Below are 26,947 nucleotides of genomic sequence, written 5' to 3'. Positions count from 1 at the left end.
CACTCTTTCTCTAAAGTAAAAAAATAATACAAATAAAAATAAAACAAATTAGTAGCATTTCTGACCCATAGTGAAGGGGTAGAAGTCTCAGCTCTTGAACTTTGGACACCATATTTACAGTAACATACCCTACAGTCTCTATTCAAAGATGCCTGTAGCAGAGACCTCATTTTTCTCAAATGAGAAAAAGTCACGGGGGGCAGGGAGACCCCTTCAATGAATAATTCCCAGTTTTTTCACCCTTATTCACATTATTTCAGTTTCCAAAATAGCCCCCATGTTTTAAGGTTTTAATGACATAACTCCATTTACTAAATAATTGGGCAATTTTCCTATTTTTATTCATTAAAATCATAAGCATATCTTAGCAATGGCATAAGCCAGTGTCACCTCACTGAGCTGCCTGAATTCTGTCCAAAAGCACAAATATGTGGCTTAGTGAGCCATACAGTGTTTTATCCAGTAAAGGTACAACTTCATTTTGGCTTTTTGAAATACTGAAAATAGCTTTTGTATCCCCATCATTACCTCCAAAAATTCCTTTTGGGAATCTCTGGCCTAATGACCTAATTTCCTTTTAATTCAAAGGCTATTGTTCTTAGAAGTAAGGAAAGAGGCCATACACTAGCTAGTAATGCTCACTGGTGACACCAGGGGGCAGACTGCTTAAGGAGAAGGTCTTCATTAACTGCTGTCCATGGAACTTCCCTCTTGGGAAGTTATTGACAAGCCCAGGTAGGAGGGTATCTTTCTTCTTCCTCTTCTTCTTCTTCTTCTTCCTCCTACTTCCTCCTCCTCCTCTTTCTTCTTCTTTTATTTTGAGAAAAAGAGTGCAAGCAGGAACCGGGCAGAGAGAAGGAGAGAGGGAACTCCAAGCAGGCTCCACTGTCAGCGCAGAACCAGTCGAGGGCTCAATCCCACCAACCATGAGATCATGACCTGAGCCAAAATCAAGGGTCCCACGCTTAACTGACTGAGCCACCCAGACGTCCCTTTTGATTTTTCAACACTGCATTTAAAACCTACATCTTCGTTAACATTTGAGAGTTGATTTCTTCAGTTTCTGCAGAAACAAAAACCTATTAACTCACTAGTGACCGAAGCGGCAGTGCAGGGCGGCCAGGTTCAGCGCGGCGTATCGCAGGCTCCGGCCGTAGCCCTCTTCCCCATTACTTTTGCTTTCGGCCCCAGTAAGAATCAAGCGATCAAAATAATGAAGGAGGCTGTGTGTTGAACTGAAGACATCTTGGACCCGGAGGTTGTTTAAGTAGCTGAGGTAGTGCTGAAACAAGAAACAATCCACATATTTTAAATGTTCAGCTTCCACTGGCTTGAGACTAATTCAGAGCGTCCCACTAGCTGCAAATACCCGTGTTCCTCCGCCCTCCGTGAAGACAGTTTAGCTTCATGTTTTCCCACTGGCAGGATGAAGCAAGTTCAAGATACAGTGGTTTGTTTCCTCCCTAGGAATGGGCTAGGAAGTCGCCAAATGAAAAATGGGAGCCCCATTATGATCTGTGTCAGAGTTTTATGCCAAATATATACCCACTATGCCACTGGTTATACTAGGACCCGAGGATGATTGGGGGGAGGGGGGGGCCTCACCTACCTCAGGTATTAAGGAAGACTGTAAGCTCAAATATAAAAATTTAAAAAATTTTTTTTTAAATTTATATTTATTTATTTTGAGAGAGAGAGAGAGAGAGAGAGAGAGCAAGCAGGGGAGGGGCAGATAGAGAAGGAGACAGAATCCCAAGCAGGCTCCACACTGTCAGCATGGAGCCTGATGAGGCAATTGAACCCATGAACTGAGAGATCATGACCTGAGCCAAAATCAGGAGTGGGACACTTAACAACCGAGCCGCCCAGGCACTCTTCAATAATAAAAATTTTAAGACCTGAATTCATATACAAATTATAAAGGATGCCTGGGTAGCTCAGTTGTTAAGCACCCAACTTGAGCTCAGGTCATGATCTCATGGCTTGTGAGTTTGAGCCCCAGGTTGGTCTCTGTGCTGAAACTCAGAGCCTGAGGCCTGCTTCAGATTCTGTCTCCCTCTCTCTGCCCCTCCCCCTCTCACACACTGTCTTTCTCTCTCTCAAAAATAAACATTTTTAAAATTATAATATAAAATTAAGTTCTCTAAATGTCCAAGTCAAAACACAGTGAGTGTAACTAGTTTACTAAGTTACACTTAGAAAAATACATTGTCATGTATTTTGACACTATTTTCATTTCTTCTGATTCACTGAATTTAATTTCCCTCCAAAAGGCAGACTGCAGTTACTATGGCGCAAAGGAGATATATCTCTGCATGTGAGTAAAGTCAGACGTCAAATCCAGGTGTTATTAAGAAAGTTTTTTAAAAAGAAAAGAAAGTTTTCTGGGTAAAAATCCAGTAAGGAATGGAATTATTTGAATTTGGGGAAAAAACAAAAAAACTTGACCAGAGAAAGGAAAAGAATTTTTAGTCCCAAAACTTAAAAAAAAAAATCAGTCTACTCTATCATCTGTCAATAATTCACAGCCTCAGAGAGATGACGAATGAATAGGAATAGCAACAGAAAAGGGACTGAAGAAACCCCTAATGGCCCAGGGACGAGGGGGTAGGAGGGAAAGCTTTGCAACCCAGGCTTATAGACTTGCCAACAACATTTCTTTCCAAGAAACTGGGCCAATGGGACAATCCTCATTTGCATGGCTCTTCAATATAAAGAGTAGCCTGATTGTGGCTTTCCAACTCAAAAGACTCACCGCTTCAGCAAAATCAGGATTAAATTTCAACAAGTTGTTCAGTTCTTTCTGCAGAGAAGCTGGAGTGAGGGCTTTTGTCTCATCATTCTTTAACAAAGAAGCCTGAAATTTAAAGATGACAACTCAGAAGAAAGATGTGGCCGGTCAACATATGGAAATGTATACTGACTAGGATCCCCTATGTTCCTTCCCACTGTTCCTCTCCTCTTGGCCACAGTGTTTCCTCTTCCTGAGACAAAAAGCCTGCCAACTCCCTCTCCCCATCCACACACTCCTCACATGCCTTGCAAACTCCTACTTGTCCTTCAGGACCCCATGTAGACTTTCATCACTTGCTTATATCAGCTTTTAGACTAGGTAAGGTCCTGTAAGTCCCTACATGCTCCCGTAGGCCCCTACAGGAACCCTTCCTACAGTACTTAGCAACCTACATTAAAAGTGCCAGTGTGACCCCACCCCGGACTGTGAGTGCCTTCAGGGCAGGTAGTGTGCACTTCTAGCCTGGCAAAGGGCCTCACAGCACCCAGATGCCCTACTCCTGGCTATCTGTTTCAAGTAGATGGTACCAGCAATGATTATATAAAATATGTTAGAAAACCAGTCCTAAATTAATTTTAGTACTTAACTTGATTACAAACTCTTCGACTTTACCTAAACAAATTTTTATTTGTAAGTAATAATAATTTCTAATTTCATTTGAATTCATTTTATTATAGAAGATTCCAAAACATGGAAAGACATACGGAAGAAAACAAAAATCATCTGTAACCCCTCCACCCAGAAATAACACTACTGATATGTCAGTGTCTTATTCCAGTCTTTTTTCTATATGTGCATACATAGACCATATTTTTAATAAAACTAGAACATTGTATATCATTTTACTTCCTGCTCTTTTCATTCAATAGTATAAAGTTTGTCTTATCATCAAAGTCTTTGATAATACGATTTTTAAAGCAAAAGTATTAACCCTGTGACTGCCATATTTATTGCAAATACTTTTTCCTATTTTATTGTTTGCCTTTTAGTTTTGTTAGAATGTGTTCTGACATGCAGACGTTTTTAATTTTTATGCTGAAAAATCAAATGATCTTCTCCTACATGCTTTCTTCCACAGCTTTTATGTTCAGAAAGTCATTCCCCACCCAGAGATCAGTTAAAAGTTAATATGTAGTTCCTTCTGGTCTAATTATACCTTTAAATATTCACATTTACCCTTTAATCCACCTGTAACGGACTGAATGAAGTGTGAGAATGTGGTGAGGCTCTAGCTATACTGTCTCCTCCATACTTCACCGGTTGTCTAGAGGGTTTTTTTCTAATCTGTTTGAAATTCATCTGCAGGGGTGATTCTATGACTTTTCAGCTAGACCTAAACAGTACATCTTTCTGCAAAAAGAAAATTAATAACAAAATAAGGAGAATTAGAAAAGTAGAACAAAATATCAAAATTCTATGCTCGAAAAAAACATGGGAGAAAAATATTCAGCTTCTGTTTCCGAGCAAATGAAAAAGTATGGCTCAAAAGCACCAGCAAGACATGTTTGGGGTTAAAAAAAAAAAAAGAAAGAAAGAAACGTTGGGAGTGAACTGTACTGGTGTCTGCAACTTGAAATACATCAAAAAATAAGATGAAATGGTGGCTGGATAGAGGTCGTGTAGGTATTGATAAAGACAGAGCAAAATACTAATTGTGGCATCTGGGTGACGGGTATATAGGTATTCACTGTGCAATGCTCTTCAACTTTTCTTTCTGTTCGAAAATGTCCATAATAGGGGCGCCTGGGTGGCGCAGTCGGTTAAGCGTCCGACTTCAGCCAGGTCACGATCTTGCGGTCCGTGAGTTCGAGCCCCGCATCAGGCTCTGGGCTGATGGCTCGGAGCCTGGAGCCTGTTTCCGATTCTGTGTCTCCCTCTCTCTCTGCCCCTCCCCCGTTCATGCTCTGTCTCTCTCTGTCCCAAAAATAAAAAAATAAAAAACGTTGAAAATGTCCATAATAAAATGTTGGGGGAAGAGAAGTAAGTCTTCCAAAGCACATTTTTGACCTGTGTTAGTCACACACTATTATAAAATGAGCATGCATTATAACTTTAAGAAAAATAAAATCATGGGGCACTGGGCTGGCTCAGTTTGTAGAGCATTCAATTCTTGATATCAGCATTTTAAGTTTGAGCCCCACGATGGGGGTAGAGATTACTTAAAAATAAAATCTATTAAAAAAAAAAAAAGAAGAAAAGAAAAAGAAAATCACACACAAAATCGGAAAGAACACATAACCACAACTGTATTGTTAGTAAAGGAAAAAGGACCAAGAATAAGGAAGAAAGCAGATTCACTAATTAGCCTACCAACGAAACAGGCGTATGTGATGACATATTTTTTTTAAAGTTCATGATAAATAACAGAATTAACACATACCTGTTGAGAAAGAAAAAATTCTGCTTGTTTTTGGGAGAGAGGCCCACTGCAAGATACCTCCTCTTCTCTGGAAAAGAATAAAACAAAAATAACAAGGAATTACACAAAATGGAAGGGTGAACTAGGTGATGGGGATTAAGGAGCACACGTGTGTTGAGCACCGGGGGTTTATGAAATGTCAAATTACTGTACACATTAAACCAGTATTACACTGTGTGTTAACTATAATGGCATTAAAAACTTAAAAAGCCAAACAAACAAACAAAAAAATTCCACAACAGCAAGAACGGTAATGCTAACCAAGTCAAATGGCTTCATCAGAAGATCTCAAAAACTTTTAAAATTAATTCTCTCCTCTCAGGAATAGAAAAGACATACTTAAAAAGTGATGTTGAATGACCTGCCAAAGTTCACACCATGTAACTATGGACAGCTATAGACCTAAATTCTACATAGCGTGATCTTTCTACAATGCGAATCTATCATGGTAGCCAGCTTCCAGAATAAAATCCACACTGGGGATTTTATTATAGCAGGGCAGGTGCAATGCTCCATGAGTGATCCTAGCTACTACCTCTCTCCTTTGCCTTTTCTTTCTCACCCACATTCCCAGCCTGATGAGGTCCTCGCAGATCTCCTATGGCACCAAGATGCCCCTGCTGCTTCCTTGGCCTGAAAGCCCATTGTCCTGCCCACTGTTGGACTACGGTACACCATCCATCATTCAAGACTAACTGACGTGTGATGTCCTCCAAGAATCTCTCCTGCCATCTCTCATTTGAGCTGCCACTGTCTCCTACTAGAGAGGCTGAGCACAGCACCTATGCATTGCCACACCTGGCTGCTCGTACTTACAACTGGACGCCAATACCTAGTGCCATGCCTAGGAATAAAACAGGCACTCAAGAGATTGGGAAATGAATGGATGGAGAGTTTCTAACTCCTTGCTACAGATACAAGATGTGGGATACTTCAGAGCAGGAGAAAGTGGCTTCTCCTAAGACATAACCATTTGCCTAGAAGTTTAGATTATGCAGATTTAACAGACAAGGAATATACGGGTATAAACCTAGACTTGACAAATCTGCATATACACAATAGAAAAGTCTTATTTTGAGAGGAAAAGTATGAGTAATCCCTTTTGCCACATGACTCTAAGAAATGCCTGCTCTACAAGATTTTGATAAGTGTAAAAATCAATATTTACTCATAAATAATGTTTTCATAAGCACTCTGCATCTAATACAAGCAGTTTTCAAACTTTCACATAAATAATATATAAATGGATATTCTGAAAGAAGAAAAAATTCTTCTGAGGTTATGTAATTTGGAGACAGTTGTATGCTCTATCTTAATTCGAGATTAATGATGCACCTGAGAGAAATCCAACAAAAAGAAACTTCATTTACTTTTTTTATTTTATTTTTTTAACACTTATTCATTTTTGAGAGACAGAGAAAGACAGAGGCATAAGCAGGAGAGGGGCAGAGAGAGAGGGAGACACAGGATCTGAAGCAGGCCCCAGGCTCTGAGCTGTCAGGACAGAGCTTAACGCGGGGCTTGAACCCACGAACCACGAGATCATGACCTGAGCCAAAGTTGTCTGCTCAACTGACTGAGCCACCCAGGCACCCTGAAACTTCATTTACTTTTGTTTAATGTATCATTTACCAAACTAATTGACCAAAGAATCCTTTCCTCACATCTTTTATGAAGTACTAGTGTTCCACAGAAAACACTTTGGGAAACACTGCTCTAATATTCTCTTGGCTTCATTTCTTTTTTTCTTTTTTTTAATGTTTATTTTTGATAGAGCATGAGTGGGGGAGGGGCATAAAGAGAGGGGGACAGAGGATCCAAAGCGGGCTCTGCGCTGATAGCAGCAAGCCCCATGCGGGGCTCAAACTCATGAACCATGAGATCATGACCTAAGCTGAAGTCAGACGCTCGACTGACTGAGCCACCCAGGTGCCTTTTTTTTTTTTTTTAATGTTTATTTATTTACTTTTTAGAGAGGAGAGAGTGCAAGGGCGGTAGGGGCAGAGAGAGAGGCAGACAGAGAATCTGACGCAGGCTCCAAGCTCCAAGCTGTCAGCACAGAGCTGAGCTGGACGGACATGGGGCCCAAACCCACAAACTGTGAGATCATGACCTGAGCCAAAATCAGACACTTAACCAACTGAGCCACTCAGGCACCCCTCTTGGCTTCATTTTTGTTAAATATTACTTAATAATCCCTAACCAGTGTATCAGATTCTGCAGCCATCAGAGCTGCCAAGAACCAGCTCCAGCCCAGGTCTAACAAAGATCAGTAACACAATAGTGACCTAGAGGGAAATGGAAAAAAATTCACAGGCCAAGTTCTCAAATGGAAAACAGTTAAGTATCAGGACAGTAAGAAGTCCTTTTCTCTTAGCACACCGCTTTAACCAAGGTTAAACCCAAGGCTTGGCATAATTATATATGGCTGCATGCAAAAAGGCTAGAGACAGGTGACTCTGAATGAAACTAGACACAGGCTTCTGGTCCCATCTGCCTCTAAAGTCCACAACACTCAGGGCACCTGGCTGCCCTGGTCAGTAGAGCAAGCAACTCTTAATCTCAAAGTTTTGGTTTGTTTTTTTTAAATTTTATTTTGTGTGTGTGTGTGTTTATTTTTGAGAGAGAGATAGTGTGTGAGAGGGGGAGGGGCAGAGAGAGAGGGAGACACAGAATCTGAAGTAGGCTCCAGGCTCTGACCTGTCAGCACAGAGCCCTACACAGGACTCAAAGCCACAAACTGAGATCATGACCCAATCCAAGGTTGGACCCTCAACCAACTGAGCCACCCGGGCGCCCCTTGATCTTGGAGCCCCATGATGGGTGTAGAGATTACTTAAAAACAAAATCTTAGAAGTCCACAATGCTCACAGTTACCAAATGCTTTATTTAAACCCTTCCCCTGTCCCTGAAAATTGGGGGTAGCTTATAAGGAAGGACACAGGAGCAATAAGGTTAATAAAATAGAGAAAATCAGCATCATGCAAACTGATTCTATAAGAAACAGAAATACAGATCCCATAAATGAAGATCGAATTTGGTTCTGGCCTCCATGGTGGCAATCATGGCTGACATGAACCAGCTTGGGAAGAGCAAGTAAAAACCCCATGGCCCAAACCATCCTTTACTGACTCTTCCTTGGTTTCCTTAAGGCCTCACAAATATATGCAGGAAAAAAGTAATTCTTAAGAAGCCACAGAAGTATTCAATTTAGGAAAAAGGCTACCCACTTAGGAAAAAGGTTCAAGTATACCTTGCTTATAAATTCAGTTATTAGCTGAGACAGAATTTTAGACTTACTAGTCTATAAATCAAGGGCACTTAAGCTTGGTTCAGGGATGGGCTCTAAGAAGTCCATGAATCTTGTAAAACTGTACTCAAAAGTTGGCAAAGATGTGCATTTAAAAAAAATGTTTACTTATTTATTTTGAGGGGGGGCGAGAAACAGAGAGGAGAGCAGAATCCCAAGCAAGGGGGCTTGATCTCATGAACTGAACTGTGAGATCATGACCTGAGCCAAAATCAAGAGTCAGATACTTAACCAACTGAGCCACCCAGGTGCTCATGCAAAGATGTGCATTTTTTTTAAGTTTATTTATTTTGAGAGAGACAGAGACAGCATGCATAGGGAGGAGGAGAAAGAGGAGGACAGAGGATCTGAAGCTGGCTCTGTGCTGACAGCAGAGAGCCCGATGCGGGGCTCGAACTCATGAACCGTGAGTTCCATGACCTGAGCTGAAGTTGGATGCTTAACCAACTGAGCGACCCAGGTGCCCCAAAGATGTGCATTTTTAATATGAACCTAGTACATGGCATTTGTAAGATTCTCAGGAATCTGGAAATTCCCCTAAAGGGCTTAAATCTACCACTGTAATTGAAATTTTTTTAATGTGAGATTAATCAGGGCTCCTGGGTGGCTCAGTCAGTTAAGCGTCCAACTTTGGCTCAGGTCATGATCTCACAGTTCATGGGTTCAAGCCCACATCGGGTTCTGGGCTGACAGCTCAGAGCCTGGAGCCTGCTTCAGATTCTGTGTCTCCCTCTCTCTGTCCCTTCCCTGCTTGAGCTGTCTCTCTCTCTCAAAAATAAATAAACACTTAAAACAATACATATGAGATTAATCAATCCACAAAGGTTTTATTTTTTTGTTTTTGACCACTTGCAATACGTAAAACACCAGTTTAGGTCCTGGAGGATATACAGTGGGCTAACAGGCTTAATCTTGGGGAAAGCTGAGGCCAGCCCAGGTGAAAAGATGGCAGTAAATGGTAAAGGCCAAGGGTGATATGAACTCTGTACTGAGAAGTGGGAAAATCACTTGCTAGTTGGGAAGGAGCAGAGAAAATGATGAGGAAGGAAGAAGACATTTCAGGAAACAGAAACAAAAGACGCCAGGGATCCAAGCTCAGAAACTAAAGGTAAGGTCAGAGAGGTCAACTGTGGAAGGCCTGGAACACCAGGTGAGGAGACTTTGTGGAATCTGGGGAGGTTTCTGAGCAGGGTATTGACAGAAGCAGGGGAGGCGAGGGACTGAGACAGGAACAGTTACTAAATATCCAAGGAGGAAGCAAGGACCCTAGCCCTTCTGAGGTATGTGACCAGAGGGCATGATGCAGCCACACTGCCCTCCACCTATGCTTCCGATATGCCAGCTTCTCCTGTCTTGGAAGCTGTGTGCTCTGGCAATTCCCCTGGCTCCTTCATTACCTAGCTCCCAGTCCAAAGGCCCCTCCCCAGTGGAACCCCCAGTTACTCTCCACCCGTGGGTCCCCTCTCCTCTTGATTGCACTGCATTGCTCTGAAACTACGTTCCTTATCAGTTGGCTCTCTATCATCTGACCTTCCCCCACGTAACCCCTCGAGGACTGGACTTTGTCCTCCTGGCTGACAACACAGCACCTTAACGGGGTGCCTGGCACATGGGAAGCACTATTTGTTGAATAAATTAACAAATTTGGGAGATTTATATTAAATCAAGGGAAGAAATACCAGAGAATTTCTACTTCTGTTAGTTCCTTTTAGGAGTAAAGAGAAGCTGTAACTGCAGCAGCTTGCAGACCAGAAGCCTCCACTACAGACTCACGTGGGGCAAACCTATCAGCCAGCTCCTCACTGCAGGCCATTGGCAAGTGCCAGCAAAGCAAGCACAGAGGTTAAGTTTCAGTGTGCCCTCTCTTCTGCGATGGCTTTTTTAATTTTTTTAATGTTTATTTATTTTTGAAAGAGGGAGAGACAAAGCATGAGCAGGGGAGGGGCAGAGAGAGGGAGACACAGAATCCGAAGCAGGCTCTAGGCTCTGAGCAGTCAGCACAGAGCCCGATATAGGGCTCGAACTCACAAACCTGATCATGCCCTGAGCCGAAGTCAGACGCTTAACTGACTGAGCCACCCAGGTGCATCTGTGATTGGATTTGTTTTTAATGACAAACACGTGTTGACTGAATATTTATTCCCTCCCTTCTAAATTAACAGTCGGGCTCCTCTTTCCAAACAGGAGTAATTTCATTGGAGGACGGGAGATTTACAAACTATACAATATTTCTTTCCCCTTTCTAATTTTAATACAAATTTCTGGGGCAAAAAAAATAACTTTCCTGAAGAAAAGAGACCTGAAAACATTCCAATAACTTAAAAAAAAAAAAAGAAAGAAAGAAAGAAAAGAATAAAAGGGCTAAATTGAGAAACTTTTCATAAATGCAATAAAACATTAGAAAAGATCACCAGAAAATAAGATTTCCCTCTTTAAAAGAACCAAGAAATGACTGCAATATATTCTTTTTTTTTTTTTAATGTAAATATATTCTAGGGACACCTGGCTGGCTCAGTCAGAAAAGCATGTGACTCTTGATCTCAGGGTCGTGAGTTCAAGGCCCATACTGGGTGTAGAGATTACTTACATTAAAAAAAATTTTTTTAAACCCTCATTATAATACTTAATGAGAATGTTTAAATAATATACCTCTTAATTTCAGTGACAAAATTCAGTTTACTATATGTATGCTATTTTCTGAAACTATACCTTTTTCTTTGATCCAGAAATGTCATTTACTGGAAAATTATAAAAATTTACATTGGTGTACATTTTTTTACCATTACAGAGCATTCCGCATGTTGTACATTTTAAATGAAATAACATTCCAGTTTCATCTTTGAAGATATAAAATTGTAATAAGTACACAATTTGATTCTCAGTTCTTATGGTTTCAAATTGTTCACCCCTACTTTTTTAAGTTTTGTTTTTTTTTTTAAGAGAAAGAAAGCACCAGTTGGGGAGCGGGGCAGAGGAGAGAGAGGAATCTCAAACGGGCTCCACGCTCAGCATGGAGCCCAATGTGGGGCTCAATCCTAGGACCCTGGGATCATGACCTGAGCCAAAATCAAGAGTCGGGGCACTCAACTGACTCAGCCACCCAGGCGCCCCCCAAAATTTTGTATACATTGTAAATCACTATACACTTTTTTCCTTTTCTTTTTCCACACAATGTTACATTAGTTTCCGGTGTACAACATAGTGATTTGACATGAAATGATACATCTTCATAGCAAATACACTGGGTCACACACAAATGAATTCTTACAACAGGATAAAAACAAAAAATGTAGCTAGACCTAATTAAATGGGATTAATTTAGGAGAAAGCCAACGCAAAACAAGTCTGAATTTTAACATTTTACAAGACGTGACATTCTGCTACTTGAAGCATATTAAGTAGCCAGAACAAAGATTACAGGACAGCCCCAATGCACTCCTTAGGGGGTCTCAGCTAAAAAAGAAACAAGAGAATAAGAATAGCCAGTATTTGTTGAACATGTACTACACGCCAGGCACAGTTCAGAACACTTATGCGGACTTGACATTTGATTGTCACAACAACCCTCTGAGGAAGGAATCAGATCCCCCACTTTACAGATGAAGACACTGAAGCACAGAGAGGGTAAGTAACTGGCTCAGAGTCTCACAGGGAATAAGTGGAGGAGTCAGAATTCAAACCCAGTAGTCCGAGGCCACAACCAGACTCTTAACCCCACACTTTCCTGCCTCTCCACTAGAGGAAAGGCATCTGTAAACAAAGATAAGTAAGGGAGGTTTGGAAGTATTTAAAGGTACTATATAATCCCTCGAGCCCAGAGCCCAAGCATGTGCTAAACAATTCACACAACCATACAAAGGCCACTCACAGGAACCACACCCCAAAGGCAGTTAGCCAGCCTTCTTAGGGCAGGTGAGGCTTACTTAAATCAGAGCTGAGCACACTGCCGTATAATGATCTGTTGGGTGTCAGTCTTCTTTACCACACTGTGGGCTCCTTGAGATCAGGGAATATGGAATATACACATATGTATACACACACATGTGTTTTTCCCTCCAAGTAGCAGTAGTTTATTTGGGAGGTGATCCCAGGTAACAGTTCGCGTGAAGGGGAAGCAAGACAGCAAAGTGAGGGAAGGCAGTAAAAAGTATGTTATGAGACCACTCGCCAGTGTGAGTGACAGACTGCCTATGTTGATTTTCTGCATTCATTCACCCAGCACACACAGGCACATTCTATGAGACACGCACTACACGGAGCACTGGCAAAAATGCGATGAAGCAAGACAGAGAAGGGTCTTAGATCTGAAGGGATGCTAAGGCAGAAGAAACAGATACAAACGAGTAAGCACATAAATGTAACAAGTTACTCAGTGAGAAGAGCTATGAAGGAACTAAAGCTGCCAGGAATATTTGGGACGGAGGTTACTTCAGGTATGTGGTCAGCGAAGGCCCGTGTGATGACACTGGAGCTGAAATCAGAAGAAGTCAGGGTGGAGTGTTCACAAAGCCAAAAGCACGCCTGAGCAGGTGGACTCCTGAGAGTGAAGGGGAGAATAAGCAGCAAGAGGTAGGGAGGATGATGGGGCCTGATCACACAGGCACTGAGGCTGTGATAAGCTTGGATTCTCATCTAAATTTCAAGGACAATGGCTGAGGGTCTGGAGCAGAAGGGTGCCATGGCGTGATTTACATTCACAAAGATTCCCCCGGATGATGCATGAAAAATAGATGACAGGGAGGGGTGCCTGGCTGGCTCAGTTGATAGAGTATGAGGCTCTTAATCTCAGGGTTATGAGTTCCAGCCCCATGTTGGGTGGAGTGATTACTTAAATAAATAAACAAACAAATAAATAAGAAAAACAGATTGCAGGGAGACAAGAGTGGAGGCAAGGAGGCCAGTGAAGAGGCTACAGAAGTCATCCACTAAGAAAATGCAGTGTTTGGGCTGCAGAGGCAGCAGTGATGATGGAGACAAATGACCTAAGTCCAAACTATCATGGGGGTGTCTGAGTGGCTCCGTTAGTTATGCGTCAGACTCCTGATTTCAGCTCAGGTTGTGATCTCACGGTTCGGGAGTTTGAGCCCCGAGTCTGTCTGTCTGTCTGTCTGTCTCTCTCTCTCTCAAAATAAATAAATAAATTACAAAAACAAAAACTATCGTGGAGGAACAATTGACTGGCCTGCCGAAGCACTAGCTGTCAGGGTGACAAAGAGGGAGGAACCAAGGACACGCCAAGGTTTTGAGGTTAAACAACTAGGTGAGCAGTGGCACGTCATCCCCAATGCTTAAACTTCCGTAGGCACTCAATCCATTTTCACTGACTCAGTCATTAGCTCCTGCTGGATGCTGACATGGAACACTATCAGTCGGGGTCCCAGCAGGAAACAAATGGCACATTCAGACACGGTGATTTGAGAAGAGTTTCAAAAAGGACCACTTAAAAAACCAGGGGCAGGACACAGAGAAGCCATAAGGGACAATACAGTCCCCAGGACTGGTAACAGTGGGGCACCTTACACCCCAGGCCAGGGAAACCTTCCTACTTCCCCAACCCCAGAATAATGCAGGGAGGACCACCTGATAGAAGTATGACCCTACAGCCAGTCCACCATGACCCTGAAGTAAGGGAGCAAGTGGATCAACGCCCTGTCCCCACTCTCCTCACTCTGGATTTCCCACCAGTGCCTCCCAATCAGATGTCAGAGGGCAAGGAGCCCACTCACTGATGCAGCCCATATGGGTCCACTTCTTGGATCTGGAGAGGCAAAAAGATAGTGGCCAGCATGTGAACTCTGAATGAATGAGGATTTACTAAGCCTGTAATTATGCTATTTCACAGGAAAGGGATGCCTATCCGAAAAACCCAAATTACCTTATAGATACATCAAGTTCTTCCTTTTCCATTTTTCTTTCACCCTCCTCTCTGCTGGTCAGTTCCATGTCAGCATCCTCCACTGACTTCTTCTCACCGTTTTGGAAGTACTGTTGAAGGGCGGTGTACAGTTTAAATACTTGACTGAAAGAAAGCTTACTGTATGCCAAGATCATATGGCGCAGAAATAAACCTATAAAATAAGACATACGCAGGCGAAGGCATTAATTGAAATCCAGGTTACACAGAGTTCATACTATATGTTGCAATCTTGCTTCAAAAGCATCAAAAAGAGACGTTTGCAGTTTCTATTCCCTCCACCTAGAATGTTCTTCCCCATCTCTTACAAAACTGGTTTCCTCTTCTAATGCGTCGCGCAGTCCCCAATCCACTCCATCATCTTTAGCCATCCAATATCTTTTTTCATGGCTATTGGAACTATTTGAATTATCTTATTTACCTATTTACTTTTCACCATCTGGCCCCACCCTACCAGTACGTGATCTCCTTAAGAGGAAGGTCCCTATCTATCTTGTAAGTCCAGAGCCTGGCACACAGGCGATCAACAATAGCTGATGTTGAATAACATAAAAACTACCGTGTGAAAAAGCCAAATGGATGCAGCATGGATATAAAGCTAATAGGAAAGCATCAAGAAAGTTCACATATGCCCTCAATAACATATTCTTACTTAATTCTTTTCATAAAAGTTTAGTTGGTGACCCTGACTTAGGGAGTTGCACAATGCAGACCAGGAATCCAGAGGACCGTGGGAAGGAGCCATGAACCCCCAAAAGCCCGCAGGACTGGGCTAATAGTTGGACTACTACAGACAAAACAGAAGAGGCTTTTCTACAAGACAAGTATTTAAACATAGAACAAAATGGCAAGGCAGTAAGTACAAACTAAAACACGTCCCACTGTGTTTGTTCAGAGATAGCAGAGTGATGACAGATGTGATTTAGAAAGCTGCTCACTTCAATGAAAATATTCTCTGCTCTCCTTAGAAGAGCTTCATACCTACTACACTCGTTTTGTGAACCTCTGGTTCAGTTCCAGAAAAAGAATCTGACAGGTCATCAAAAAATTGTTCCATATCTTTCAATTCGCCTTCAGCCATCAGTTTGATTCTGAAAGAGAAAATTGAGGTGCACATTTTAGGAAGGCCCTTTAAACATCTTCCATGTTTCACATTCCACAATTATCTCCAATAAATCTATTTTAAAAGCAATTCAGAGATTCATAGAAAATGGTGGCACATAAAACAAACTTGATAATTCAAAATGTCACTCCCATTATTCTGAAAAGTATCACCGTTTTCATCATAAAACCTGTCAGAGTAACACATCAGCTAGCAAAATGGAATTCCCTGCAGCAAATAAAAGAACAAGGTAGATCCATACAGAAAAATAAATTTTGAAATAGGTTTAATGTTAACTACCATTTTTCAAAAAAAAAAAAAAAAAAAGTAGGGGCACCTGGGTGGCTCAGTCAATTAAGGGTCCAACTCTTGGTTTCATAGCTCAGGTCATGATCTCACGGTTCGTGAGTTCGAGCTGCCCATCAGGCTTGTTGCTGTCAGTGCAGAGCCTGCTTCAGATCCTCTGTCCTCTTCTCTCTCTGCCCCTTCCCGGCTTGTACTCTCTCTCAAAAACAAATAAAAAACGTGGCGCCTGGATGGCTCAGTCGGTTAAGTGTTCATGGGTTCAAGCCCCGTGTCAGGCTCTGTGCTGACAGCTCAGAGCCTGGAGCCTGCTTCGGATTCTGTCTCCCTCTTTCTCTGCCCCTCCTCCACTTGCACTGTGTCTCTCTCTCTCTCAAAAATAAATAAACTTTAAAAAAAATTAAAATAAAATAAAAAACATTAAGAAAAAAGTAAAGTTCTTAGGAAAACTGAGTTTTTGTTTACTGAGACTTACAAAGATATGTTTTTAGAGAATTCATTACCATGTGCACTTCTCTAATTTTCATCTACGTAAACATATTCTCATATATACAGAAGAAAAGGAAGCTTACCTGATCTGTACTGAATTTGCCAGCTGGGGACAAGATTCTTCAATTAACTTGTATAGTTTAGACAGTGTAATATCTGGGCCCTGGGTAAAGGAGATAGGGAGGTTATGGATAAATTTTAAGGAGCTGGAGAATGATAAACAGTTGTAAACATGAATTTCTCTCTGCTTTAACAATTATTCCAAACATGAAATCTCAAATCAGGAAGAAAAAAAAAAAAAAACTAAACTAAAGCACTAAAGTAATACTTTACATTTGCATAGCATTCTTGTTTCATCTGCGGAATAGTTTAAAATGGGAACAAAACAGAGACCCTGTAGTCTGAGGACCTGCTGTTCTTTCCTTCTTAATTTTGTAATCATGGCAAAGCTGTAGCCTCTCTGAGCCCTAGTTTCCTTCATCAGTAAAACGGAGATAATAATAACCATCTCCCTTGCTTGTGCCAGAAAGAGTAAAAAAAGGCTAAGTGCTTCATAAACTGGAAGACATTATACAAACGTAGGTGTCCTATTTTTCACAAACATAATCTTACTTGATCCTTCCCCAAACCTTGTAAGGTAGGCAGACATACTATGCGCCCAAGTCCATAAAACATACCAGTAGAGACAAGGAGTATGCAACCTCAGCTGTCAAGACTACAATCTAGGGGCGCCTGGCTGGCTCAGTTGGTGGAACGTGACTCTTGATGTCAGGGTTGTGAGTTTGAGCCCCACCTTGGGTATAGAGATTACTTAAATATAAAATCTTTAAAAAAGAAGAAGAAGACGACAACTACAATATAACTGAGGTTTAAAAACTAAACACTGGGGGCGCCTGGGTGGTTCATTTAGTTTGGCGTCCAGCTCTTGGTTTCAGCTCCAATGGTGATCTCACAGTTGTGAGATCAAGCCCTGCATCTCTGAACTCTGTGCTGACGGCTTGGGGCCTGCCTGGGATTCTCTCTCTCTCTCTCTCTCTCTCTCTCTCTCTTTCTCTTTGCCCTTCCCCCCTCACTCACTCTCTTGCTTGTCTGCTCTCTCCCTCTCTCAAAATAAATAAATAAACTAAAAAAAAACCAAAAAACCACTAAACAGTGAATCTTTTTTGGAGAGTAAGTTGACACTATATATGCTAATTTCAGATGTGGCTAACCCAGCAATTCCACTTGTAGGGAAGGTACATTCAGCATGCATTGTTTGAAATGAAGAAAAACTGAAAAGCACCTATAAGTCCATTAATAAAGAGTTAATCTATAATTTATAATAAATTATAAATGTATTTAAATATTAATTAAAGTTAGGAGTTATGTTTCTTTTCTTATTGTGGAATACACTGCAGCTGTTTAAAAAAGAAGAAAAAAAAAAAAAGAATGAGGTAGCTCTATTCAAATGTGCTGATATGGGAAGGTCTCCAAGACTGGTTAAGTGAAAGGAGCAAGCTGTAGAATAGAAGTCACATTTATGTAAAAAAACAAAAAAACAAAAAACCTTTTTAAAAATTTAAGCAGAATTAAAAGGATGCACACACATATATATATATATATATATACTTAAAACCATATGCCTCCATCTATCTATATACAGGCATTTAGCAAAAGGTCTAGAAAGATCCATCCTGGCCTGTGGCCGAACGAACATTAACAGAGATAATCTCTGAAAGGGAAAAGGATTGGAGGCCATGCAGAACCATAACCTTTCACTCCATCAATTTTAGGATCAGCTGAAGTTTTTACAATGAATCTTTGTGTGTTAGTTAAGTAGTTAAAAATTAACAAATTTGGGGGTACCTGGGTGGCTCAGTCCGTTGAGCAACAGACTCTTGATCTCAGCTCAGGTCATGATCTCACAGTTTCTTCAGTTTGAGACCCACACTGGGCTCTGCACTGACCATGCACAGAGCATGCTTGGGATTCTCCCTCTCCCTCCCTTTCTGCCCCTTCCCCACTCTCTCTCCCTCTCAAAATAAATAAGTAAACTTTAAAAAATGAATTTTTAAAAATTCACTGTTTAAAGCCAAATTTTGCAAAGGAATTGGGAGTCTGGTTGGAATGTTACTACACCACATAGTATTCAGCCAGGCAAAAACCCAAAGGAAAATCTAGGACAAAAAACACGGTATGAGCAAAGGCAGAAAGATGTGTGAGTTAAAACACAAGTACTGTTTTGTTTCTTTTCTCTATTACCAAATCTTTTCGTATTATAACTTTTATTTCAATAGTGGGGAAAATGTATTTGTAATAATAGTAATGAGGCTAGGACTGGGAGCTACAAGTAATAGAGATCCCATTCCTTTTTTTTTTTTTTTTTTTTTTTTTTTAATTTTTTTTTTTCAACGTTTTTAATTTATTTTTGGGACAGAGAGAGACAGAGCATGAACGGGGGAGGGGCAGAGAGAGAGGGAGACACAGAATCGGAAACAGGCTCCAGGCTCCGAGCCATCAGCCCAGAGCCTGACGCGGGGCTCGAACTCACGGACCGCGAGATCGTGACCTGGCTGAAGTTGGACGCTTAACCAACTGCGCCACCGAGGCGCCCCAAGACCCCATTCCTTTTATTCAACCAGGTGGGCAAGCCACTTAACCTCTGGGTCCTCAGTACCCCTTCTCTCCCCCAATATACGGGTGATAGACTGTAAAAAGTCAAGTATATTGATAATGCGGGGGCCCAGGACTCCAGATCTTTGTTTCTGCCACCAGTGCTCAATAGCCAAGTGCTCATCCTTCAGTACCACTTCTTCTAAGACCTCCCACTCCACCTGAATTCACACATCTGCCACAACAGGGTTTATTCCATTTCACTTATTCCACACGTTTACTTAGGCGCTCTACTCAGCTGTGGGGATCTAAGAGTGAACAAAAGTAGGATAAAACACTGCCCTCATTGAAGTTAGTCTACTAAGGGAGAGACATTAGTCATAAAATCACACACATAAATGAAAACAAAAAACCCCACAACCTATATAAAAGAAGGTACGGGTACGTGCTTTATGAGAATACATGAAAATGAAAATAGTTGACATTGAGAATTTACTATGTGCCACAAACTATGTGCTTTCCATGGATCTTCTAATTTAATTCAGCCATCCCCAAACAGTTTCTATCATTGTCCTCCTTTTACAGAGAATCCAAAGACCCAAGTAGATTATAGAACTTGCCACAGTCACACAGCCAGTACGTGGTGAAACTATAACCTGAGTCGGCGAAATGAAATAAAACATGCGAGGTGCTTAGCAAACAGGAAGTGTTCGATGTTAGTTATAGGTCATTATTACTACTTATTGCGGTCCTCTAGGTGTCTGTATGATTCATCTGTCTCCAACTCTCAGGACTACGTGTAACCCCTTTCTATAGAAGACGCAGGATGTCAGAAAATAACTCCTACCCAGTCACTCAGCTAATAAATGCTGGAACCAACTATGAACCTGCAAGAAAAAAATGCATGTAACAGCGCCTAGCCCATGGTAAGCACTCAGTTAGCAGGTGGTATTAACTCCTTTATTTATTTTTATTTTTTCGGTCCTCCAGGGCTGAAAGAGTATCTGATGAACACTCGCGCCCCCAGGCCCAGTGAGGTGTCCCGCACAGAACAGGTGCTCAGAAAAGGTTTGCTGAATGAGCGGGAGCCGGTCGGTGGGGGCCGCTCACCTGCAACAGCGGCAGGAGCAGCTGGTTGAGCCTCCGCCGCTCCATGAGGCTGACGGCGCCCTCGCCCGTGCGGCCCATCTCGTTCAGCAGCACCAGCACTGCGATCTTATACGGAGTCACCCAGTCCTTGATGCCGAACACGTTGGCGTGCACTACCCCATTGGTCATCATGGGGTTGAAGTACAGGCTCTCGTGGACGCTGGCCATGGCGCCCCGGGACTAAGCCCAGGAGCCGGGCCGACCGCCGGGTTCCCGCTTGAAACACACCACAGCCAGCCCTAGGCCTCAGTTCGCCCGCGCTGTAGCCCAGGATACGGGCATCTTCGCCGTTGGCCAATCAGAGAAGCCAGACCAAAGCACATGGAAGGGCTACAGCCAATCAGAATGTCCAGAGGTGCTGCGCAGGGTGGGGCAAAGGCGGTGTACTTAAAGACTGAGTCCCTACAGAAACTCGAATGAAAGGAGCAGGTTCCGGGGTGACTTGGAATGGAACCGTGGAAGGGAGCTGACGCTTCAGAACCGGAGCTGAACAGGTTGTGGTGCGGCGACTGCCCTTTTGTTTAATTCGAAAACAGTTAAAATTGAATTTTGAAACGAAGCAACAAAATTGAATTTGTACCTTTAAAATTTGTATTTGATCCATTATGTTAATTTCTAAATTCAAAATTTGAGAGTTTCATTAAACTCTTTTAAGACATGATGAAGCATTTTTTTCTCAGTACTTCACAAATGCCATTTGGAGACAGCCAAGTCAGGTTGCAAGTGACCTTGCATCCTTACATGAAATGGAAGGTAACATCACTTTCATTTAGTGAGCCTCTGTTTCCTACCTAATAAACTACAAGATCCTTAGTCTGGCATTTGTATCCCTCCAAAATCAATTCCTAGACAATATTTTAAATCTGATTTATTACAATTCCCCTTCCATTCATCGATATCTCTCCCAAGACACTTCTCTATAGCCTGACTTATTATTAATAATGATTTGCCTGTGTAGTAGTGTCTATGACCCTTGAAAGAAAAACCATGTCTATTCAACTTTGGCTATACACATGCACTGTGCCTAGTAGTGCCTTGTGTTTGTTTTTGGAGAGTTGTGGGTGGTTTTTTTTTTTTGTTTTTTTTTTTAAGTTTTATTTATTTATTTTGAGAGAGAGAGAGAGAGATGCTCAGGGTGGAGCTGGATTCAGGGCTTGATCTCAGAACCGTGAGACCATGACCTGGGCCAAAATCAAAAGTCGCAGGACTTAACTCACTGAGCCACCAGGCATCCCCTAGGGCCTTGTTTTTGTTGTCTCAATCACTATTTTGTTGGATAAGTAATGAATGAATATGTGGTTTTAGTTCACAAAAACAGAAAAGGAGGCAGGATATATACAGACTAAATAACTGTGCCAGAAAAGGAGTTATTGATAGCTTGGAATACAAGACCTTGATGCCATATCTTGAGAACTCTTCACATGTTACACATACAATTACGTATATTTTGAACATATGACTGTGCATTTCATCACATACAATACCTATGTAACCGTGTCTTATTTTTAAAGGGGGAAACTGACTTTTTGCAGGAAATTTAATTCGTAAATAACTTCTTTCCTTGCCTCAGTTTATTTTTGTAAAACCATCCCCCTTCCCTTTTTTTTTTTTTTTTTAAATGAAAAAGCATACTTAACATTTCACAGCTCCCTCAGAATCTTTTTGCATGGTGGGTATAGCATAGAATAAAAGTTGGTGAAGGACATTTGTGGAACTTTTATTCAACCTTAAAATCCTAAATAGAAACACATTACTGAATGTAAAGAGGAAAATAAGTGTTTAAAAATCCTAAGTAACAATTTTACTCTAAATTGATAAGACTTTTGAGTCATTCATTTATTTATTCAATAAATATATGCTGAGCTCCTACTATATTCAAGGCTGTTCTAGATGCTGGACATAAAAGTGGTGAACTTCTAGACTAAAAGTTGCAAACTGGTGGCCTCTGAACCAAATGTGGCCCATCAGACGTGTTTTGTCTTGCATAATGTTTGCCAACACTTAAAAATTAAGAAATTTCAGGGGGCCTGGGTGGCTCAGTTGGTTAAGCATCTGACTTTGGCTAAGGTCATAATCTCCCACTTTGTGAGTTCAAGTCCCACATCAGGCTCTCTGCTGTCAGCTTGGAGCCCACTTCAAATCCTCTGTCTCCCTCTCTTTGCCACTCCCCTGCTCGCTCTCTCTCTCTCTCTCTCAAAACTAAATAAACATTAAACATTAAAAAAATTTTAAGAAATTTGATACCTCTGAAAAAGTCTATTTCCAGCTTCACTTGAAAAATTAGAATATTTGGCAACATGGTTTATTCCTGTGGGGTAATAATTAACTGGATATAAGAAGCAAGAGCCACCTTTATTCAGGGAATGCTGTCCCCAGATCACAATAGTCCTGGCCATTCATTATTGCCTCTTAAAAGGCAGCTCGAGTCACCCATTTACCCTACTTTACCCATTGATGCAGCTTCACCTGGACATTTGGGTTGGAAATTCCTGTTTCCATCTGTATATATTTGATTTTAAGAACGTGGTTAAATGTTACCAAAATTCTGAAACCATTTTAACTGTTAGGGATGTACTGCACCCTATGTACCCATTTTCATAGCAATTTGTTCAAGCCTTATTACACATTGAGGGTTTTTTTTCTTTTTACCAATGATTTGCATAAGTAACTACCTCTGATGGACTGTGTGAGTGCCTCAAGGGCCGGCACCCGGTTTTGTTTTTTCAGTCTTTGCAGTGACATAGGCACCTGACATCTGGTATGTGCTCATTATTGCCAAGATTCCTTTGAGTCAGCTGTGCTTCAAATCCTTAAAATTCACTCTAAAAATATTTCTGAGTACCTATTCTGTGCCAGACATTGTGGTAAGGCCTAGGGATACAGCAGCGAATATAGAAACTAGTTATTTGACCTCATAGGAAAAAAAAAAGTGGCATAGGTCACAAGTCAAAAATCCCTGATGAATCACCCTGTCTCTGGGAGACTAAGAAGGACATCCTGTTAGAGATGTGTGGTTGGCCTCCCTTACTTTTTTTTTTTTAAGTTTGTTTATTTTGAGAGCGAGAGGGTGGGCACACATGCATGAGTGGGGGAGGGGCAGAGAGAGAGAGAGAGGGAGAGAGAGAATCCCAAGCTATCTGCGCAGAGCCCTACGCAGGGCTCTAACTCACGAACCGTGAGATCATAACCTGAGCAGAAATCAAGAGTCAGAAACCTAGCCAACTGAGCCACCAGGCGCCCCTGGCCTCCCTTACTTTTAACTATGAAAACTGAATGCTGGGAGCACCTGGGGGGCTCAGTTCTTTGAGCATCTGACTTTAGCTCAGGTCATGATATCATGGCTTAAGATTTTGAGCCCCATGTTGGGCTTTGGGCTGACAGCACGGAGCCTGCTTTGGTTCCTCTGCCTCCTTCTTTCTCTGCTGTGCCCATACTCTCTTTCTCTCCATCTCTCAAAAAAAAATTTTTTTTGAAAAAGAGTTTAAAAATATGAAAAATGAAAATTGAGTGCTGACCTCCTACACCTTTCACATTTCAAAGCAGCCCTCCAAGTCAACAAAAGAATCAAGGATTTATAACTTGTAGTGGACTTTGGCTTATTTTTGTGTGTGTGTTGAGCATTCTCTACTATCATCCCCAAAATGTGTTGTCTTTGATTTGAACAAAGTTACTGAACATGCCCGTCTGAATATAGGGATGAGCATATGGCCCTAGTAGAGCCCATCAGATCCTTCTCCAGGATTGCTATATGGACCATGGAAAAAGAAGAATCCCTTTTTCTCCTGGGGATGCTAAGTGGGGCTGTTGATGCCACATTCTCTGCTGCCAGAATAAAGGTAACCTGTAGGAAGAGAGAACAAGGCCAATTTGCACAGAGAAACAGAATCAAGCAGAGTTGAGGTGGAGGGAGGGGAGAAAGAAATAGACAGCTGTGGTACACTGACTTCTGTTTCTACCTTGAGACCATAGTTCTTTTTTTTAAATTTTTTTTTTTTTAACGTTTATTTATTTTTGGGACAGAGAGAGACAGAGCATGAACTGGGGAGGGGCAGAGAGAGGGAGACACAGAATCGGAAGCAGGCTCCAGGCTCCGAGGCATCAGCCCAGAGCCTGACGCGGGGCTCGAACTCACGGACCGTGAGATCGTGACCTGAGCTGAAGTCGGACGCTTAACCGACTGAGCCACCCAGGCGCCCCAAGAGACCATAGTTCTTGCAACTCATTCTTGAACTGCATCGGCTTTGCTAGCAGCCACAGAACTTAGCAAATGTTTGTTAGTTTGTTTTGGGGCTTTTGTTTTGTTTGCTTTTCACTTTAGTTCGATTGAGGAAGGTTTCTGGCTCTTGCAACCAAAATCATCTTTATTAATATATATTTGAAAATACTAAAAGCAAAGCAATTTATCCTGTCAGACCTGTTTAGTTCCCAGAAAAACCTTCAGGGTCCTTGATTTGTTCCTATATGAGCCTTCATCTCATCTTATGTGCTATTCAGTTACTGTCCCCTTTACTTCCCCAGTCACCAAATACTCTCCTGCCAGTCAGAGAAAACGTGATGCAAATCTGGCATGACTGATGAAACAAAAAGAGAGTTGGCCTGGGAATCAGACTCCCCAGGATCCAGTCTTGGCCTTAAAACCAACTAGCTCTGTGATTCAAGCAGCCACCTGGAACTTGAGCCAATCACATTAACAAGGAAAGGTTTGCAGGGCGCCTGGGTGGCTCCAGCAGTTAAGCGTCCAATTATTGATTTCAGCTCAGGTCATGATCTCATGGTTCGTGAGTCCGAGCCCCACATCGAGCCCCCCTACCCACCTCTCAACAATAAATAAGTAAGCATTTAAAAATAAAAGCAATGAAAAGTTTGGATGGGAAAGGAACCTGCAAGCATCACCACTATCTAATTCCAGAATATTTCTAAAAGTTTATTTGTTTATTTAGAGAGACAAAGAGAGAGAGCACACGTTGGGGAAGGGCAGAAGGATGGGAAGAGAGAGAATCCCAAGCAGACTCCACATTGTCAGTGCAGAGCCCAATTCGGGACTCAAACACACAAACAGTGAGACTATGACCTGAGCCAAAACCAAGAGTCAGAGGCTTAACCAACTGAGCCACCCAGGTGCCCCTCTAATTCCAGAACATTTCAATGACCCAAAATGAAACCCCAGACCCATTAGCAGTCACTCCTTGTTCCCCTTCTCCTCAAGTCCTGGAAGCCACTAACCTACTTTCTGTCTCTATAGATTTGTGTATTCTGGACACTTCTTATAAATGGAACCATACAATCGGTGGCCTTTTGTGTTGACTTCCTTTTTTTTTTAAAGTGTATTTATTTTGAGAGAGACAGAAAGAGCCCAAGTTGGGGAGAGGCAGACAGAGAATCCTAAGCAGGCTCTGCGCTGTCAGCACAGAGCCCATTTCGAGGCTCAAACTCGCAAAACCATGAGGTCATGACCTGAGCTGAAACCCAGAGTCGGGCACTTAACGGACTGAGCCACCCAGGTGCCCCTGTGTTGGCTTCTTTCATGTAGCCTAATATTTCTGAGGTTCATCCATGTAGCTTATGTCAGAACTTCATTCCTTTTCGAGGCTGAATAATATTCCACTGTAAGGATAGACTACACTATCATTTGGCTCTTGTGAAGCTATGCACACATTCATGCACACATTTTTGTGGGAACATATATCTTCCACTCTTTTGGGTATATTCCTATGAGCGGAATTTCTGGGTCATACAGTAACTCCATGTTTAACTTTTTTAGGAACTGCCAGACTCTTTTCTGTAGGTGCACCATTTCACATTCCCAGCAGCAATGAACGAGGGTGACCTCTACATTTTAAAGAACATCAGGAACCCAGCCCGCTATTTAATCAGGAGTCATAATTAGCAATGTCATGATTATGAAAGAACTGAGTAATTATCGAGGTGTTTTAAGTTTTTCTGAGTAATGGATGACTGTACTCATGATTTTCTGTATCTCTGCACACCATACTCTCGCAAGTAGAAGTACGCCAAAGAGAACCAGTTTTCCCCATTGCTCATTAGACAGTAGCTTTCCAGCAGCTAAGTGCTGGCACATCATCTGCACGTCCCAGAACAGATGGGAAAGCCAGTGGTGTCACCGAGCACATGCTTTACCTGCTGATGGGTTCCAAAACTTCTGAAAATGACAACCCCTAACCGTGGTTTTTGTGCAATTCTAAGCATCTTGTTAGAGGACACATATAATTGCTCGGATTGCCCTGAGCAAGGAAAATGTAATGTGTGAACCAGGTCTCCTGCATACATGCATAAACAATCTCTTTTGATAATCCAGGAAAATCCAGCTGAGAGAAAAGAAAATAACTCCTATTAAATAAAATGAGCCCCGACTTTGAGAGAGTCACGTAGAGTCTCAGAGCTCAATTAATACAGAAAGTTCTGGGTAATTAACTGAGCTGCTGGGGAAACTTGATCTCTAGCCTGACAAGCATCACTAAGTATTTCCAGACCAAGGTAACATTCCAGCTTCTCAAAGCTCATGACCTGAATTGACTTCGCTCCCTGGGGAAAGAAACTCTCCTTGTTGTCTCTGGACCTCTTATTTCATCTAAAGGAAACCTCACCATCCACAACTGGAAGGATCAATGAACAAATGAATTAACTGGGGTTGGAGTTTACACTTCTGCCAACTCTCATCATTTGTGTGCTTGAACCACTTCGTGTATCTCTTAGTGCTAATAAGCGGGAGATAATATGCATTACACAATTTTCACAAGCATATGAGTACATTTTGCACATCATTTTCATTTCTTTGAGGATACCCTGACTCTCTCTCAATACTTGACTAGATGGCAGTTTCCAGAAACGGCTGCTTTCAGTAACAGAAACAGAAA

General features: G+C 41.8%; 1 protein-coding gene across 1 annotated transcript in view; it reads right to left on the bottom strand.

Annotated features, from left to right (window-relative positions):
• Positions 1-20,337, bottom strand: part of ANAPC5 (anaphase promoting complex subunit 5) — a 43,810-nt gene extending 23,473 nt beyond the window's left edge. Inside the window, exons 1-7 of the mRNA XM_019467521.2 lie at positions 20,034-20,337; positions 16,415-16,494; positions 15,419-15,528; positions 14,399-14,591; positions 5,175-5,241; positions 2,756-2,857; positions 1,092-1,282 (exon numbers count right to left, since the gene is read on the bottom strand). Coding sequence (XP_019323066.1) covers positions 1,092-1,282; positions 2,756-2,857; positions 5,175-5,241; positions 14,399-14,591; positions 15,419-15,528; positions 16,415-16,494; positions 20,034-20,240 — 950 coding nt within the window. The 5' untranslated portion in view covers positions 20,241-20,337. The remainder of the gene's footprint in view (positions 1-1,091; positions 1,283-2,755; positions 2,858-5,174; positions 5,242-14,398; positions 14,592-15,418; positions 15,529-16,414; positions 16,495-20,033) is intronic.
• Between the last annotated feature and the right edge of the window lie 6,610 nt (positions 20,338-26,947).

Source organism: Panthera pardus, unplaced genomic scaffold (genome assembly GCF_024362965.1).
Source record: "Panthera pardus isolate Hobbes unplaced genomic scaffold, ASM2436296v1 HiC_scaffold_15, whole genome shotgun sequence".
Classification (NCBI taxonomy): Eukaryota; Metazoa; Chordata; class Mammalia; order Carnivora; family Felidae; genus Panthera; species Panthera pardus.
This window is presented reverse-complemented; position numbering and strand designations above follow the sequence as displayed.